Here is a 16,186-nt window from a genome sequence, read left to right on the forward strand (position 1 = left end):
TATTGCTTGACATGTGCAAAAACTTTATATTTATATTTTGGTTTTTATAAACTACATTATTCCTTGTCTTTCCCCTTCAAAAATACACAGATCTGTGAGAGCCCTACTGTATTTAAAGCATATTAGCTTAAGTTCAGTAACGCAGAACAATGTGCATGCACTTTTGTTTCACGTTCAGAGAAAATCAACAAAGGATTTGATTTCAGTTCAACTTTATTTCCTTGTTGTGCATTTAATATCAGGTAATCTGAATGGAGGAGGATAAAGCCCACTGTAGTGCCATTTTCGCATACTAGAGTACAAGTTCGCCTTATGGAAAATCTTGGGAAACAAAACGCTTTCCTTCAGTGTGATGTAAAAACAGTTTATGGCATTTCGTGCCATGGTAACGCCCTTTTGATGAGGTAGAACTACCCAAGGCAAAAACAAAATCACGTTACATCAGATCCACCAAGAGTAGGCCTGAATGATGTTGGCAGGGCAAGTCCTTCCAGAGAGCTCGATGATGATGTTTTAAAAGAAGCAGTAAACAGTGGCACAAAATTCTCCTTCTGCAGGACCCAGTATTAAAAGGCACTTGGATTGATAACAAGGAAATCTTTTATATATCTCAGTTTTTTCTCCAACGCAAGTCCACACTCCTCCACTAAAAATCAGATGCTGAAAACAAGAATGCATTGACATAAATATCATGACTGCACCAATGTGTTTAAAAGAGCATTTTCATATCACCGGACATATCACTAGTACCTGCTGTTGGAATTACAGATCTCCGATTGGAATAATTTCTTCATTGATGAAAAACTCAATGGTCTCTTCCTCCCAGTCCTCGACATTGCTATCCAGATCATCTGTGTCCACACCTAGAATGATTGAGAAAAAAAAAATTAATGACTTCAACATATCTTTTAATCAAACAGCAGTGGTTGCCAATGGTTGTTTGCATCAAATACAAGGCACTCATTTTTGGTTACAGATCAACCACTAGCTTTGCACCCCCAATCTACACTCGCTACTTCAACTCTATGTGCCATCCAGAAGCTTAAGATCAGTGGCAGCTCATGGTACCATCTCAGAGGCACAAAATCACTTTCCCAGACCTTCACTTCATCCGTTCCTCGATGGTGGAATAACCTTCCAAACCCCACCCGAGCAGCTGTTTCTCTAGCTACCTTCAAGAAACATCTAAAGAAATATTTTTCGCAGGCACTTGATCCTATCCTAGTACTTCAAAAACAGTCATCTTCTCTTCTGAAAAAGAAATAAATCCTAAATTCATCCTTGTTCACTGCTCTCTCTCTCTCAACTTGTGCTTCTCTAAGCAATGTTTTTCTATGTAAACTTGCACTAAACAGACTTTCCGTAATTTTTCATGATCGCAATCATGTAATTATTGCATTCGGAATACTCTAGTGAAAGGGGAAGTGCAGAGAAAGGCCAAACGTTAATGGCTGTGGCCGCAACTAATGATGATTAATGATCAAGTTAAATATTGAAGAGAGATGTGCTCTCTGCATGAATGACCTCCTCTGAGATCAAGGCGGAGAAGTCTCTGCTCCTGGTACATCTGCATGGCTCTCTCACGGTACTTGTGATACTCCTCCATCATCGCACGTCTCTTGTCCACCAGTTCCTGTAAAGCACATGGCACTCGTAAAAATCTGACCACAGAACACTGATTTAGCCATAATATAATCAAACCAGCCAGGTAAATAAAAACTAGTCGTCGACCGCTATGGGGTTTTTAATGGCAAATGCAGATTTTCAGAGAGCACAGTGGCCAACAGAGAACACAATTTAATATAGTAAATAAACAAATTTGCTAAAAAAATATAGTGAAAAAGCATAGTGAAAAATACATTTACTTGTAGCACACGTGAAGCCCTTTATACTTGGGCTGCTTCTGAAAACATAGGCAGCTGACTTGGTACCTTGCTTCTTAATCAGTTAATGGCTTAACTGATAGCCGTTTTGAATGAATGGAACTCTTAAGGAAACTGGTCTCCGAACAGTTTGAAAAACTACTAATTTTCATCCTAATTTGGTATACAGCCTCCAGAGTCAGCATTTTCAAGTTTTATTGATATTTGCCTTTTATCATTAGAAAGAGAGACTGTTAGAATACATGCTTCAGAGGAAGATTATGAGCACTCCACAGGATGCTGGATCTGCTGAAGTTGTGTGAGGTTGGTTTATTACATCTGTTTAAAACAAGATATTCACATACTTGCAGATGGTATATGATATTAATTTTATTGATATTTGCCTTTTGATCCTTAGACAAGAGAGACAGTTAAAATTTACAAGGAACTGTTGAGGAGAGAGAGAGGGAGAATGAAACGGGCGAGCATTTTAACATTATGGAGCTCAAACGCATCTGTCGCGTCTCCGATATGCGGACCGTTTAAATGACACAGCGTTGCACATGGTCTACTATTGTAGTAGCAGGATGGCACGTAACAACAAAACAAACTGTGACTGGTCATTTACATGTCTCATTCACTTCACATGCAAGAAAACGATTTTCAGCACCATAAACAATTATTATTATTTTTTTTAATTTGCCAAATGGGAAAACTTATCAGCAGATGCCGATAATTTAAAAAAAGTCAGAATATCAGTTGATTTATCAGCCTTGGCAATATATCAGTCGACCACTAATAAAAACAGATTCATCTAAATACCTTGGATGCCTTGGACTGGCTGAGACGATCTTTCTGCTCAAAGATCTTTGAGTATTTCTTCAGATCCTTCTTTATGAGCTGTGGGTTTAAACAGACGAGGTAGGATAAGAGCTCATTCTGAAGTGAGCTGACAGAATAATAACTGTGACCCTGCATCTGACCTCATATTACCTTTATTTGCTCTTGAGCCAGAAGAGAGGTTGGGCGGGGCCTCCACAGCAGCTGACAGAAACGGTCCTTGTTGATTTTTTGCAGCAGACGACCCTGGAATGTCCACAGCCAGTATGCATTGTCCACCTGAATGAATCAAAGTGTGGATTATTATTAGAGTGCCGCACTGTGCTGTTATTCTTTAACCACAAATTTTTCTCCAGTCTTCTCAGCAATTTATTCAATCAGAACCACTTAATGAAGAGGCTCTATTCAAAGCTTTTTGTTGAATGGCTTATTTGAGTCTTATGTGTGCCATTTAATTTGATACTTTAAGAAATGGAAGATTTAATAATTTGTAAATCCCCGATACATTCAAACATTCTAACAGATAACGTTGATGTCATCATAATATTTGCATACTGGTTTGTGAATGGTCTTTAATTCTTTCATCTATTTAACCACTTAAAGCTGTGTTTAATGATGTGTTGACTCAAGCACAGCTGATGGAAAATAAGAGCATGCGGTCATAAAAACAGCAAAGCCACTTTATCACTTTTGCTGCCTTGCAAATACTTGTATTTCCTTTAGGAAATGCAAATCTAATTATTCAGTGTGTTTCTGAGACGCACTTCTAATTATTGAAAATGTGAGGATTAATCACCTTGTGACTCCACCAGGAGACAGATGTCACAACATATCGTCCAGTTGGATCCCACTCCACATCTGATGCCATGTAATGCTCAGCAATGTTCATCATGGTGCAGTCTGAAGTGTCCACAAAAGCAAGAGCTCCATTCATGCTACAGGAGAAAAAATAAAAAAACATTATACAGAGCAAATCTAAACGCAAACACACCGAAACAAATCTTTTTTTTAGTACAGTACAGACCTCCTCAACCCAGCAAGTACCAAAAACTGCCCTTGTGGACTCCAGAAGATACTGTTTGCTTGTTGTTTGTCAAACATTTCTGAAACAATACATTTTGTGGATTAAACATCAATACAAATAATTGGTTAAGAGTATATGGTTTAACAATGAGAACACTTACTTATTAAGTCAATTTTGCCATTGTTCTTCACATGGTAGAACGACACATTGATTCTGGGAGATTCCCCATGTAGCACAGCAAACTTGCTGCCATTCGGTTCCCAAGCAAAAGCAATGATGCCCTCTGTAAGACAAGCAGAGGAAAATTGTCTTCAGGGACTGAAAACGAAATGTTTGTTTAATGTTTAATGCACTTTTTTTAACAGCCAGGAATATTATTTGCAAAAAAATTAACTTGTTTTTACCCGTATCAAACAATTAACGTCACACCTAAAGCACTAGCCTGAAGAGAAAGCACCAAAGCAGCGACAGCAAGCAGCTTAAGCACGCACTCGCACGAGGCTGGTAACAAACTTTAAAATCCTTGTTTTAGAGACAACAAGAGATGACGATAAGACACGTTTCCTACACATCAATGTGTATCTCATGCATTTGACAGCCTGAGTAATCTAATAAACAAAACGGGAACTCTTGATTTTGCAGTATTGTGTTTTATGGTTTTTAAATATTGATTACAGCAACATGTTACAAAATATAGTGAATTCATTTGTAATGCATAATTCATGAAATCTCACTATGGAATGATGCCTCTAAGACAGCTTTTGATTGTGCTAATCACCACTTTTTAGGGTCTGGTGGAAAATTCCATTAGTAATTTATTTATGCTATAGTTATTCATTTAATTATTTTTCTGCCTAATTTGATCACCCAGGCCACATTCACATTACTGTATCCTACCATTACCGTAGCACGCATTTTGCTATGAAATTTGAGGACGTAACTTTTCTGCGGCTGCAGAGCAAGTCACATAACAACTTGTGCCAAGATCAGGCTCCCTTTTGCGGGAGTCTGGGGGACCCTGTGACAGCTGAGCAACTCAATAGAGATGAATGGAAATGCTAACGGATAGCTCTCTCCAGGTATTTTACTCCTTGATTCACATGTTTTCATTGCACCCTCTTGTTGACTAAGGAAACAATTAAAAACCTGGGGACTTGAAATCTCAAATTTACAAAAAATTTTGTTAATATTTAAGGTAAATTTTGAATTTAGTTTTGCAGTCCTTTTAACAGCCCTACACTGCGTGAGTGCGTCAAGGCTAAACATCACCATATGCAGGCTGAATAATTTTTTAAACATTGGTATCCCCACAGAGAGCACATGCACAAACCACATTCTTCTGGAGCTAATAAAAGTCCTAAAACAACTTTATAACTGATTTAATCAGTAAAAGAGTAAAAGAGAAGGGAACACACACTCATTGCTCTTTAGCTGTAATAAGTAGGGCTTGGATTTGCCACAGACCTCCCAATTCGAAACTTAATGATAAAATAATTTTTAGTAGCCGATTCAATATATACATATCTGGTTCTCAATCAAAACCCTTTGGTCTTTGAATGAAATTATGTTAAAAAAACGGTTACCTGCATTTAAAAATAAAGTTTTCACTATGGAACAATTGAAGGGGACTTTGATCCCAATTTTTGTTATGTTCTGCAAAAAATTAAGCTGGTTTTCAGTTTTCGTTCCTTGACCCATTTTAAGTCCTTGCTCAAATATGTTTTTTTCTTTACCTTTCATCTCCACCACATCCACAGGTACCTGCTTCTCTCTCATTCGGAATATCTCAAAGTTGGTGACAACCCCCTGAGATACAAAGTTAAGTGCAGAGTTTCACTTTAGCAAATGGATAGAAAAGTCTCAATCGTTTGAAAGTGCAATTTAAAGACAATTCTTGTACCTGTGTTCCTTTGGGTGTTCGGTCCACCTTTACACAGAGATAGTCTCCATTTTTCTGCCAGTGAAGCTTGCAGTCCACAACATTAAACAGGTTGCGGACTCTGATCTCATTCCTGGATGGAAGCTGCATGAGAGTTACTCTTGCTGGGATGTCTTTATCCTCAGGAACCCAGAATGCAATGATATTATCACCAGGTGACCAGGAGAAATCCCTGTTGGCATAAAATTAGTGGACCTAAAATTAGTATATTAGGGCCTATTAAAAGAAAGAAATCATTTAAATATTTGTAGCAAAAATTATATTATATCAGTATTGCAAATATAAAGCAAAATAATTTAACTTGTTTTAAAATTTGTTTTACTTACTTAATTCCATTTATCCTCAAACTCTTCTTGTCCAAAAGACCCATTGACTTAAAAACAAAAAGGCTGCGTTAAACAACAGGACCAATAGGCTGTCTACACCACTTATTATACCATTAATTCTTAAAAGACACTTACTGGTGTCTCGTAGATGCTCAGGGTGTCCTGTGTCATTCGAGCAAAGAATTTCCCATCTGGACTCCACCTGAACAGCGTATTCAAGTTTTTAAAGATTAATTAGATACTAATGACTTACTAACAGCTCAATAACCAGCAAAGTTGTTTCAAAATAATCTCAGGTGAAACTTGCTTGAAAATTGGCCAGTGAGCAGAACTTTCACAGTGAAAGCCTCTTTTCTTGTGTCCTGTGAGAACATCCCAGATAATGATTGCCTGAGGGTCATCTTTAGTGTCCATAAGAGGGCTGAATGTGACAACATATCTGTGAAGAAAAGTTACAAGGTTTATTTAATAAGATAATTAAGGTAAAATAATGAAATGACTGATCCCTTATCCTTTTGTAGAAGATCTCTGAAATATATGAACTAGTTATACGCAAATTATTCATCATTTTGAAATAAACACCGGTCAACAACCATTTCTGCTTGGCTGTACACTTCCCCAAAGAATCAGGTCCAAATTCTGTTGCATTCTTTTTTCAGCAATTTTCTGTATGTCTTATTTGATTGTATTATGCATATATCTGCATTACAGTGCATCCGGAAAGTATTCACAGCGCTTCACTTTTTTCCACATTTTGTTATGTTACAGCCTTATTCCAAAATGGATTAAATTAATTATTTTCCTCAATTCTACAAACAATACCCCATAATGACAACGTGAAAGAAGTTTGTTTGAAATCTTTGCAAATGTATTAAAAAAAAAAAAAAAAATCACATGTACATAAGTATTCACAGACTTTGCCAAGACACTCAAAATTAAGCTCAGCTGCACTGATCATCCTTGAGATGTTTCTACAACTTGATTGGAGTCCACCTGTGGTACATTCAGTTGATTGGACATGATTTGGAAAGGCAATTTTCTGTAGACCTCCGATACAGGATTGTGTCAAGGCACAAGTTCTGTAGCATTGAAAGTCCCAATGAGGACAGTGGCCTCCATCATCCGTAAATGGAAGTTTGGAACTACCAGGACTCTTCCTAGAGCTGGCCGCCCGGCCGAACTGAGCAATCGGGCCTTAGTCAGGGAGGTGACCAAGAACCCGATAGTCACTCTGACAGAGGTCCAGCATGAAGAACCTTCCAGAAGAACAACCATCTCTGCAGCACAATCAATGTATGGTAGAGTGGCCAGACAGAAGCCACTCCTCAGTAAAAGGCACATGACAGCCCGCCTGGAGTTTGCCAAAAGGCACCTGAAAAACAAAATTCTCTGGTCTGATGAAACAAAGATTGAACTCTTTGGCCTGAATGTCAAGTGTCATGTCTGGAGGAAACCAGGCACCGCTCATCACCTGGCCAATACCATCCCTACAGTAAAGCATGGTGGAGGAAGCATCATGCTGTGGGGATGTTTTTCAGTGGCAGGAACTGGGAGACTAGTCAGGATGGAGGGAAAGATGAATGCAGCAATGTACAGAGACATCCTTGATGAAAACCTGCTCCAGAGCTCTCTGGACCTCAGACTGGGGCGAAGGTTCATCTTCCAACAGGACAACGATCCTAAGCACACAGCCAAGATAACAAAGGTGTGGCTATGGGACAACTCTGTGAATGTCCTTGAGTGGCCCAGCCAGAGCCCAGACTTGAACCCAATTGAACATCTCTGAAAATGGCTGTGCACCGATGCTCCCCATCCAACCTGATGGATCTTGAGAGGTCCTCCTTTGCTTCCCAAAGAAGAATGGGAGAAACTGCCCAAAAATAGGTGTGCCAAGCTTGTAGCATCATACTCAAAAAAAACTTGAGGCTGTAATTGGTGCCAGAGGTGCTTCAAAACGTATTGAGCAAAGGCTGTGAATACTTACGTACATGTAATTTCCCCCCCCCCCCCGTTTTTTATTTTTAATAAATTTGCAAAGATTTTAAACAAACTTCTTTCACATTATCACATATTGTAGAATTTTGAGGAAAATACTGAATTGAATCAATTTTGGAATAAGGCTAACATAACAAAATATGGAAAAAATTAAGCGCTGTGAATACTTTCTGGATGCACTGTAAATCAGACATTAGGCACCAAGCTCTCAAGTGATCAACCATAAAAAAAAACTAAAGAAAAATGGTTGCTCTGTAAACGGATCCATTTCTTTTATTATCATTATTTTATTGGCAATCTCACATTTTTTTTGATAGACACAAATCAAGGGGTGACCGTGAGGGGACAGAAACGGGAATATCACCCAGACCGGACTCAAGTCACCCATAAGCAGGACAGCTCACACTCTGTCATAGACCCATTTCTACACATGAATACATGACATACCTTTCACAGGGAGAGAAATCAATGAGCTGAACTCCTTGATGGCTGAACCTCTGGATCTGCTTGAACTTCTCACCCCCCCATAGAGCAATGCCTCTCTGATGGAATGTGGCCAGATAGGTGCCTTTTGGAGACCAGCGCACATAAGTCTCAGTCCAGCGCTACAACAAATACGCACACAAAGACTTAATCCAAAATGCATGGGGTTATACTTTATACAGTACATGGTTATCATATTTTTAAGGACAGGTGGGTGAAAACTCACTGCTCTCTCCTCCACTTCAATGGGCTCCTTGACATCATTAGCAAATATGCCCGTTCTTTCACCAGAGTCGTAGATTACGCTGTACTGATCACGACAGTCAGAATCCTCCATCCAGTGACGGAGATTTCCCTAAGTCAACAACGTCACTTATCAATTACCAAATATCAATTATTAACAAAAGCAATACTACGGTTTCCACTCTTTTCAATGTACAATTCTCTAGGACTTTTTATGTGTCCAAGGGAAGTAATTTTTAAGCAAAAACACACAAGCAGACATGACGTATATTGTGGTTATTTTTTTCGGAACTATTTGACAGTTTAATTTCATTTCAATATCAAATTGGTGTCTAATCAAATTAATTAAAACTTGGATCAAATGAAAATAGAATTATTGAAATTAAATTCTTCAACATTACTTTATTTTTTATTAAATGAAGTGCTTTTAAATAATGCTACAGGATAATCCAAAACAACACTGGAGATAGTTTTGTCAAATAAAGTGCTGCATAAAAGAACTTCACGGAAATAAAACATTGCTTTAATACATTGTTTTATTTTTGTCTTTTACAATTTCACACATCCATTTAAATCAAGCTTTTATTTTGAAGCTCTGCTCCCGGTCATCTACAACACAACAAAGATTGTGATGATCATAATGCAGTGTTTTCAGTGTATGAGAGACCGGCTTCACACATTCATTTTAAAGAGTGCAGCGCATGCAGATTATACAGTTGTTTAATTAAATCGCAGCCTTTTGCGGTTTAACAATCACACTAGGACATGTCCCGATTTGAATTTGATTGCTCATTGAAATTCTGTGTCAACGCGTTTTATAGCAAATACCATTTTTAAGAGTGGATTCAGTGATTCCATCTGTGCTGTCCACGTCGCAGAAATCATAGGGCCCTTCATGTGGTAACCATGGTATTAGCTACAAGTATTAAGATCATTACTTCATGTTAACTACAGGTTTTTTTCAAAACTGTAATTTTACTGTGTGGGGCATAAACGTATAATAACTGCACAATATTACTTGCAAAGGTGAGGCAAAGGGCACTTTTTAAAAGATAGGTATCTGCCTCAAATTGCCTGATCAGTGCAACACTAATTTGAAATATCCCAACACATTCCATGTTCACAGTGCATGAAATTCCCACATTTCTTCACTTTAAAATGTTGTTAAAATTAGTAATCCACTCAAAGTAACACAAGAAATCAAAAGTTTGTGTCTACTGGACTGTATATCTCTGTCTGTGCATCTCTCTCCATGCAGCATAGTTGCTGTTTAACATGCAAGCACTCCCTTAAAGGGACAAAGCACTTGAATTGTTCCCACAGTAAATTAAAATCTAAATAAATTGCCTTTAAGGTTATTATGTTTCTTTCCACAATTCATCTCTATTTAAACCCCGGTTATACACGTGGCTGAGAATAATGAGCTCATATCCAAACCGTAAATATAAATTTAATTAGGTAATATTTCAAACATTAGTTTGACATGATAATGTTATTTGATATAAAAAGCAGCAAAATCTCTCTGGTTACTGGTATTTTCTTTGTGTTTTGTGTATCAGTCAGTATTGGTCTTGTTTGGGTTGTCTAACTTCATGTTTATATCCATATTTTTAATTAACAGATTAGGCCTAATGTCTACCTAGTATATATTACACATCACAACCGATTTAGCAGCAAGTCTTTCAGGGATTCTCAAGTTTATTTAATTAAGCCTATAATAAAAACTTTAACTCCGAGACTAAATATTTGATCCTGGTTGTGAAAAAATTACAAAGGGCCCATTTGCTCCACAGAACTCGTGGCTTAAAAGCGCATGTTTAAATGGCAGGACGGCTGAAGTTAATGTGATGAATTAATTAATAAATAACTGTTAAGTGCTTATATGGGGTTACATAAGGCATAAATCGTATCTTGTAAATTATAAACGTGATACAATTTTGGGGGAATAATATGTCTTAAAAATATAATATACAGGATATAACATGTATTTAGATTCTGACACTTTTTTTTTTTTAAAGCCATTTAGTTTTTTCTTTTAGGGCCAGTGAAATTTTGGCAGGGCAAGTAAAAATCTGAAGCACTGGCCTGACTGGGCCAGTAGAAAAAATACTTAGCATTGAGCCCTGGATTCAATTACATTCTGTCATTGATGCATATCATTTTATAATGTCAGACATAAGTATTTTAACATCCTCAAATAAAGCAAGTAAAAGAAATATACAAAACCATTACTGAAGACATATCTTTCATGTTGTGATTGAATAAATATGGGCCAAGTTAAAAAAGGCTACAAATATTTGGAAAATAGTTCTATAAAGATCTTTAAGGTCTCTGCTCTCACTACTTAATTGTCCATACCCAGAACAGTAGTTGGTAATAAATACTCACAAAATCTTTAAAGGGCTGCTTCTCAGGAGATTCCCACTCATCACAGATTGACATGTACCTATAAAGAGGACAAGAAAGTAAGGCCACGAAACGGTCCATGTTTCTCTATATTCACAAATGCTATTGCAATTAAGCACAACATACTTGTCAAAGTCTGTGAACAGATTAACACGGAAAGTATGCTGCTTGTCCAGCTTGTAGCCGTCAGCATTCTTGACTGCTTCAAGAGCATGGCTTGGGGCAGAATACTCCAGAAAAATGTACCTGTGAAGATGAAGAGCATTATTGACTATTAAAACACTAACAGTCAAGTACAACCATGCATTCAGGATGCACAATTTATTGTTGATCATATCAGTAAACAGAATTTCTAGACTTTTACTTTTCAATTCAAACAGAAAATTTATATCTTTTCTACTGTATATTATAATATTTTGATGCCTGATTTTGCTTGCAGCATATACAAATATAGAATGGAGCTCTAGTGTGAACAGTTCTTTAAACAACAGGCAAAACACTAAAGATCTAATATACTGGCCAGTAGGGTTGCATCTATATAGTTTCATATGAAATAATCTAAAAGGTACAATCTATTAGACCTCATTTTATATCAACAGTGGCAGTTGTAGTTAGTTTCAAGTTGCGTTTCAGCTAGTACTTATTTTTTTTATAAATATTATAATTTGTTATTATTATTGCCATTATATAAGACTAGCTACACTGACCTAACCATGGTAATGAGGAGCCTATTTTTATGTCAACAACAAAAATAATGTCACTTGATGCATGTGCTTGTACTTGAAAACCATGAACAAAACTATGCAACATAAAAAGGAAATGCGACCCAGGATACTTTAAATAAAGGTTACATTTTACTATGGTGGGTCGCCACTTGATTTCCCATGTAAAATCTATGTCCTGAAACAAAACCAGTTGAGAGCCACTGAGTTAAAGGTACAGACAGGAGCAGTATATGTTAATTATTAATAATCATAGGACATTACTTTAAAAGCTCACACAGCTAATGTTATTTTTCATTTAGCAGTTCATTTGACATGCTATGCTAATATGTAAACTAACATGCTCTAGTTATATAAAATGTTATAGTTACATGATATTTTTTATCATGTTTATAATTCTATTTATTATAATTCTGTTAGCTTTCTTATTTTTTCTATTTATTTTCAAAAGGAAGACTTTTGGTTTGAATGGTTTCAAGTTTCAATTATAATAAAGCATCTGTTCAACCAAAAAATTATAATAATTGTGTTATACCATATACAGTGATATTTTCCCAGAGTGTAATCGTACCGTGAAAATCTCATACCGCTGCAACCCCACTGGCCAACATTTTGGTTATCTATAGAAGCCCATTTCCACCACATAGAAAAACAAATCGTGCTTTAGTAAGTGAACATTATGAGATACAACTTCATAATTTTGAGATAAAAAGTTAGTTATGAGATTAAAAATGTAATTATTGAAAGTCAAAATTATGAGAAGTCACAAGTATGAGATACTAAGTGACAAATATGACATCCTAAATCATAAATATAAGAATAAAAATTCACAATTTTGAGATAATAAGTCATAATTATAAATAAAAATTTAGATAAAAAAAATAGAAGTTATGATAAAAAGTCAATATTGAGAAAAACACAATGAGAGTTAAAAATCTGAGATATTTAAAAATATGAACTTTCTTAATTTTGACTAAGGAGTCAAAATGATAAGATCAAGTTGTCATTTTGAGGTAAGTCAAAAGGTTTAGATGAGACATCTCAATTTATTTAGTTTTTCAAAATTATGACTTTGTATCTCAAATTAAGATTCACGATCTCATAATTCAGTGTTTCCCATTAATTACCTAGACAGTGGCATCCCCATCTAATTTGTCCTGCCACAGTTTCATAATGAACCGAAAATATTTTTACACTTCTCACAATACATTTATATCATTAGCAATGTACGATAGGAAACAGGTAATGTTACTGTAGAAGTTATCATTGATAATTAATGTTAATCTAATGTTAGCTGTCAGTCTCCTCGCTTATGTCGACTGACATATTCGGCTGCTTGTCATGAAAAACCATGTATAACGTATGCAACATGTTATCTAGCTAGCTAACGTTAGCTAATTATCTAACATTATCAAAATTACCAGAGCCTCTGGAAATCATCACCTTTCATATCTATACTAGGGTCATTAATGCGTTAATTTCTGTTGTCGAAAAGTAATTTGAACTCATTTAATGTAAATGTAACATGAGATCGCATTAAACTCTAATGATGATGCGTGAGAGCAGCACTGCAGTTCGCGCCTGACTGAGAAGAGGAAGAATTACACAGATCACAGTCCAAATGCACTCTAAACTTTCCAAACAGCTTCAGGTGTTGTAGATCGCAAAGTATGAGGGAATTATACAAAAATACCAAGTAAATACATACACACTCTCATTGTGGAATAAAAGGAGCCGGAGCTCTTTAAAAAGCAACACCCCGGTGTTTCATCTTAAATGCAGTTATATTGAATGTGTTACTGCTTTAATAATGTTTACATAATACAGAAGCAGATCATGTAAATAACTACAAACTCCCAAACTGGCATTTCTCTATTCAGTCAGCGCCTCTTCTATGAGTTGCGTGAAGTGTCACAATCAAAGGGGGAGAATTTGAAACTGAACCCGGCTGATACACACTGTCGTGAGGACGCTCGTCCCAAGCGTGCACTTGCTGCAACTAGATTATAACGTGATGGCTCGTGATTTCTTGAATCAGAATATAGGCCTATGTGTCACTGTGCATTTCTTATCATGAAGGTAATTGGCAATACACAGCTTTAGTAATAAGAGGGAGATTTTTTGTGAGTAAAAGATGGATTGAAGAGAACAAAAAGGTGAGAGAGTTAGTCTACACCCCATTATACACTGCAACAATATACATTTTGATTTGGCTTGTTTTCTCATAAATATCAAACTCCTTTAAAACAATGTACATTTTCTTTAGCATACAAATTTCATTTTTTAATACATGTATATTTTGTCTTTAATGCACTCGCAGAATAACCAAGTGAAAAAATACACTTCTACGCAAAATACACTATTTAAGATACATTGATATGTTGCTTCTCAAGTAAATGTTTCTTTTTTAAGGATTTTTAGACAATTTAAATGGAAAACATGACAAAAACACTTCGTAACAATGGGACATTTTGCAGTGAATTTCTTTACTGAATTAAACTTAAAAGTATTTTTTTCCTTTAATTCAGTGAATGTCATTTAGAGGTATTTTTAAAAGATGATTTTGTCCTCTTTATTGTTAGTAAGCACATTTAATACAAACTTTTATGTCAGGCAAAATGATTAATTGTTGCAATAACCGCAGAATAACCATTCTAATTGTTAGATCAAAATAATCGTTAGTTGCAGCCCTAATCTATACAACCAATGTGTTAATGATTAAATTACTACTAGAGCACAACATTGTTCACTAGAGCACTAAGTTCTTCATAGGTCTAGCCTCTTAAATTGGCTCTCAATGTGCACCAGTATGATGCATTTAACTTTCAAATTTACAAAATTTCCCCCGAGGTCCACCCTCCACAGTCTCACAAAATCATGTGGGAAACACTGTAATTCCAACTTTTCCTCTAATAATTTTGATTTAGTATCTCATAATCTTTATCTGATAATTATGAATGTCTCCCATAATAATGATTTAGTAACTCATAACCATGACACAGCATCTCAATTAAGCTTCAGTATATCATAATTTAATTATTATTTTTTTTTTTCATAATTAGGACTTTGTTTCTCAACATTTTTACTTACAAAAGCAGAAAAATTGAGTGTGTGTAGTGGAAATGGACTTCCAATCTTATTAGACAAAATTTTATATATATATATATATATATATATATATATATATATATATATATATATATATATATGATAAATCCCTAGTTTCAACAATACAGCCAAAGTAGTTTACCCCTTGGTTTTTCCATCTGCCTCTGGGTAGAATTCATTGGTGATTTTGCCAAACTTTGAGAAGATCTTCTGGATGACGTTCTTCAGTTTCTCTAGTCGTTCTGGTCCAACTTGAGGGACGTTATCAACCACAACGACCGAGTCGATGCCGTCAGCCTCCTGAGGTTTATCCCGGAGAACATCCTCAAGCAACTCTGCATAAAGACAAACCATCCAATAAATGACATATATCATCAGACACATCTTAAGATGCTGCAGGTGTGATATCACCACAATGTACTTTGAAAAGGTGCTTATTCAAGAGCCATACATTGTGCACCTAGAATAATCTGATGACACGCGCCTCAATTTCCCTGTTGATGTTACAATGCTTTCGTCCTATTTGCGCATATGCTGGAACAGTAAAACTTTACTAGTGTGAACTCTGTAATAGAACAAACAACCAGCATAAAAGCTGAATCTGAATTTCAGTTTATCTGAAAGGGGCTCGTGTTAGTTCCGAGCGGACATGATGATCTTTAGTGTTTAGTGTGGCTGATTTAACGTTAGCATTCGAGCTAAAGACAGGCCTCTCTTACCATTATCACTGATGTCATCAACGAAATCCTCCGGATCACTAAACGAAGGCTCTTCTTCGTCATCATACTCCAGATCGGCCTCCATATTGTCCGTATCTCGCATTTAGAGATCGATTGCTGTAAGTCTGGGCTGGTAAAAGAGTGTCACTGCGGCAATCCAGAGATTTTACTCACTCGGCCATGTGCAAGGCAGCCGGCGCCAACCACTACGAGCAGAGAAGGGCCGTACCATGTGTGTCGAGGACGATATGACCGCTCTTTCACAACTGTTAGTATCAGTGTATATAATAGAATTACTTTTTAATTTATAACAACATATTTTTTAAATCTTAGTCTTGATTAAAAAAAATTACTCAAATGTGTTATTTTACTACCAACATGACATATTTCACCCCTTTATGGTAAGATTGGTCTTTCCCTCGGCTTATCGCGCTCAACTTCCTGTTCATGTGACAGGATGAGCTTTCCACTACAATTCCACCCTAACCTTCTTTAATACGTATCTTTTCGTTTCATCAA

At 36.3% G+C, this 16,186-nt stretch overlaps 1 protein-coding gene across 1 annotated transcript; it reads right to left on the reverse strand.

Annotated features, from left to right (window-relative positions):
* Positions 1-179: 179 nt before the first annotated feature.
* Positions 180-15,894, reverse strand: LOC127653357 (eukaryotic translation initiation factor 3 subunit B-like). Its single transcript, XM_052140027.1, has 19 exons — positions 15,668-15,894; positions 15,091-15,283; positions 11,245-11,364; positions 11,101-11,158; positions 8,696-8,824; positions 8,434-8,591; positions 6,299-6,430; positions 6,127-6,193; positions 5,992-6,038; positions 5,627-5,837; positions 5,460-5,532; positions 3,887-4,009; positions 3,727-3,805; positions 3,499-3,637; positions 2,856-2,981; positions 2,685-2,762; positions 1,525-1,633; positions 751-863; positions 180-660 (listed from the first exon to the last, which is right to left on the reverse strand). Exons 1-18 carry the CDS (start codon positions 15,768-15,770, stop codon positions 763-765), a joined length of 2,046 nt encoding a protein of 681 aa, XP_051995987.1. The 5' UTR covers positions 15,771-15,894; the 3' UTR covers positions 180-660; positions 751-762.
* Between the last annotated feature and the right edge of the window lie 292 nt (positions 15,895-16,186).

This window comes from Xyrauchen texanus, chromosome 12 (genome assembly GCF_025860055.1).
Source record: "Xyrauchen texanus isolate HMW12.3.18 chromosome 12, RBS_HiC_50CHRs, whole genome shotgun sequence".
NCBI classification, from domain to species: Eukaryota; Metazoa; Chordata; class Actinopteri; order Cypriniformes; family Catostomidae; genus Xyrauchen; species Xyrauchen texanus.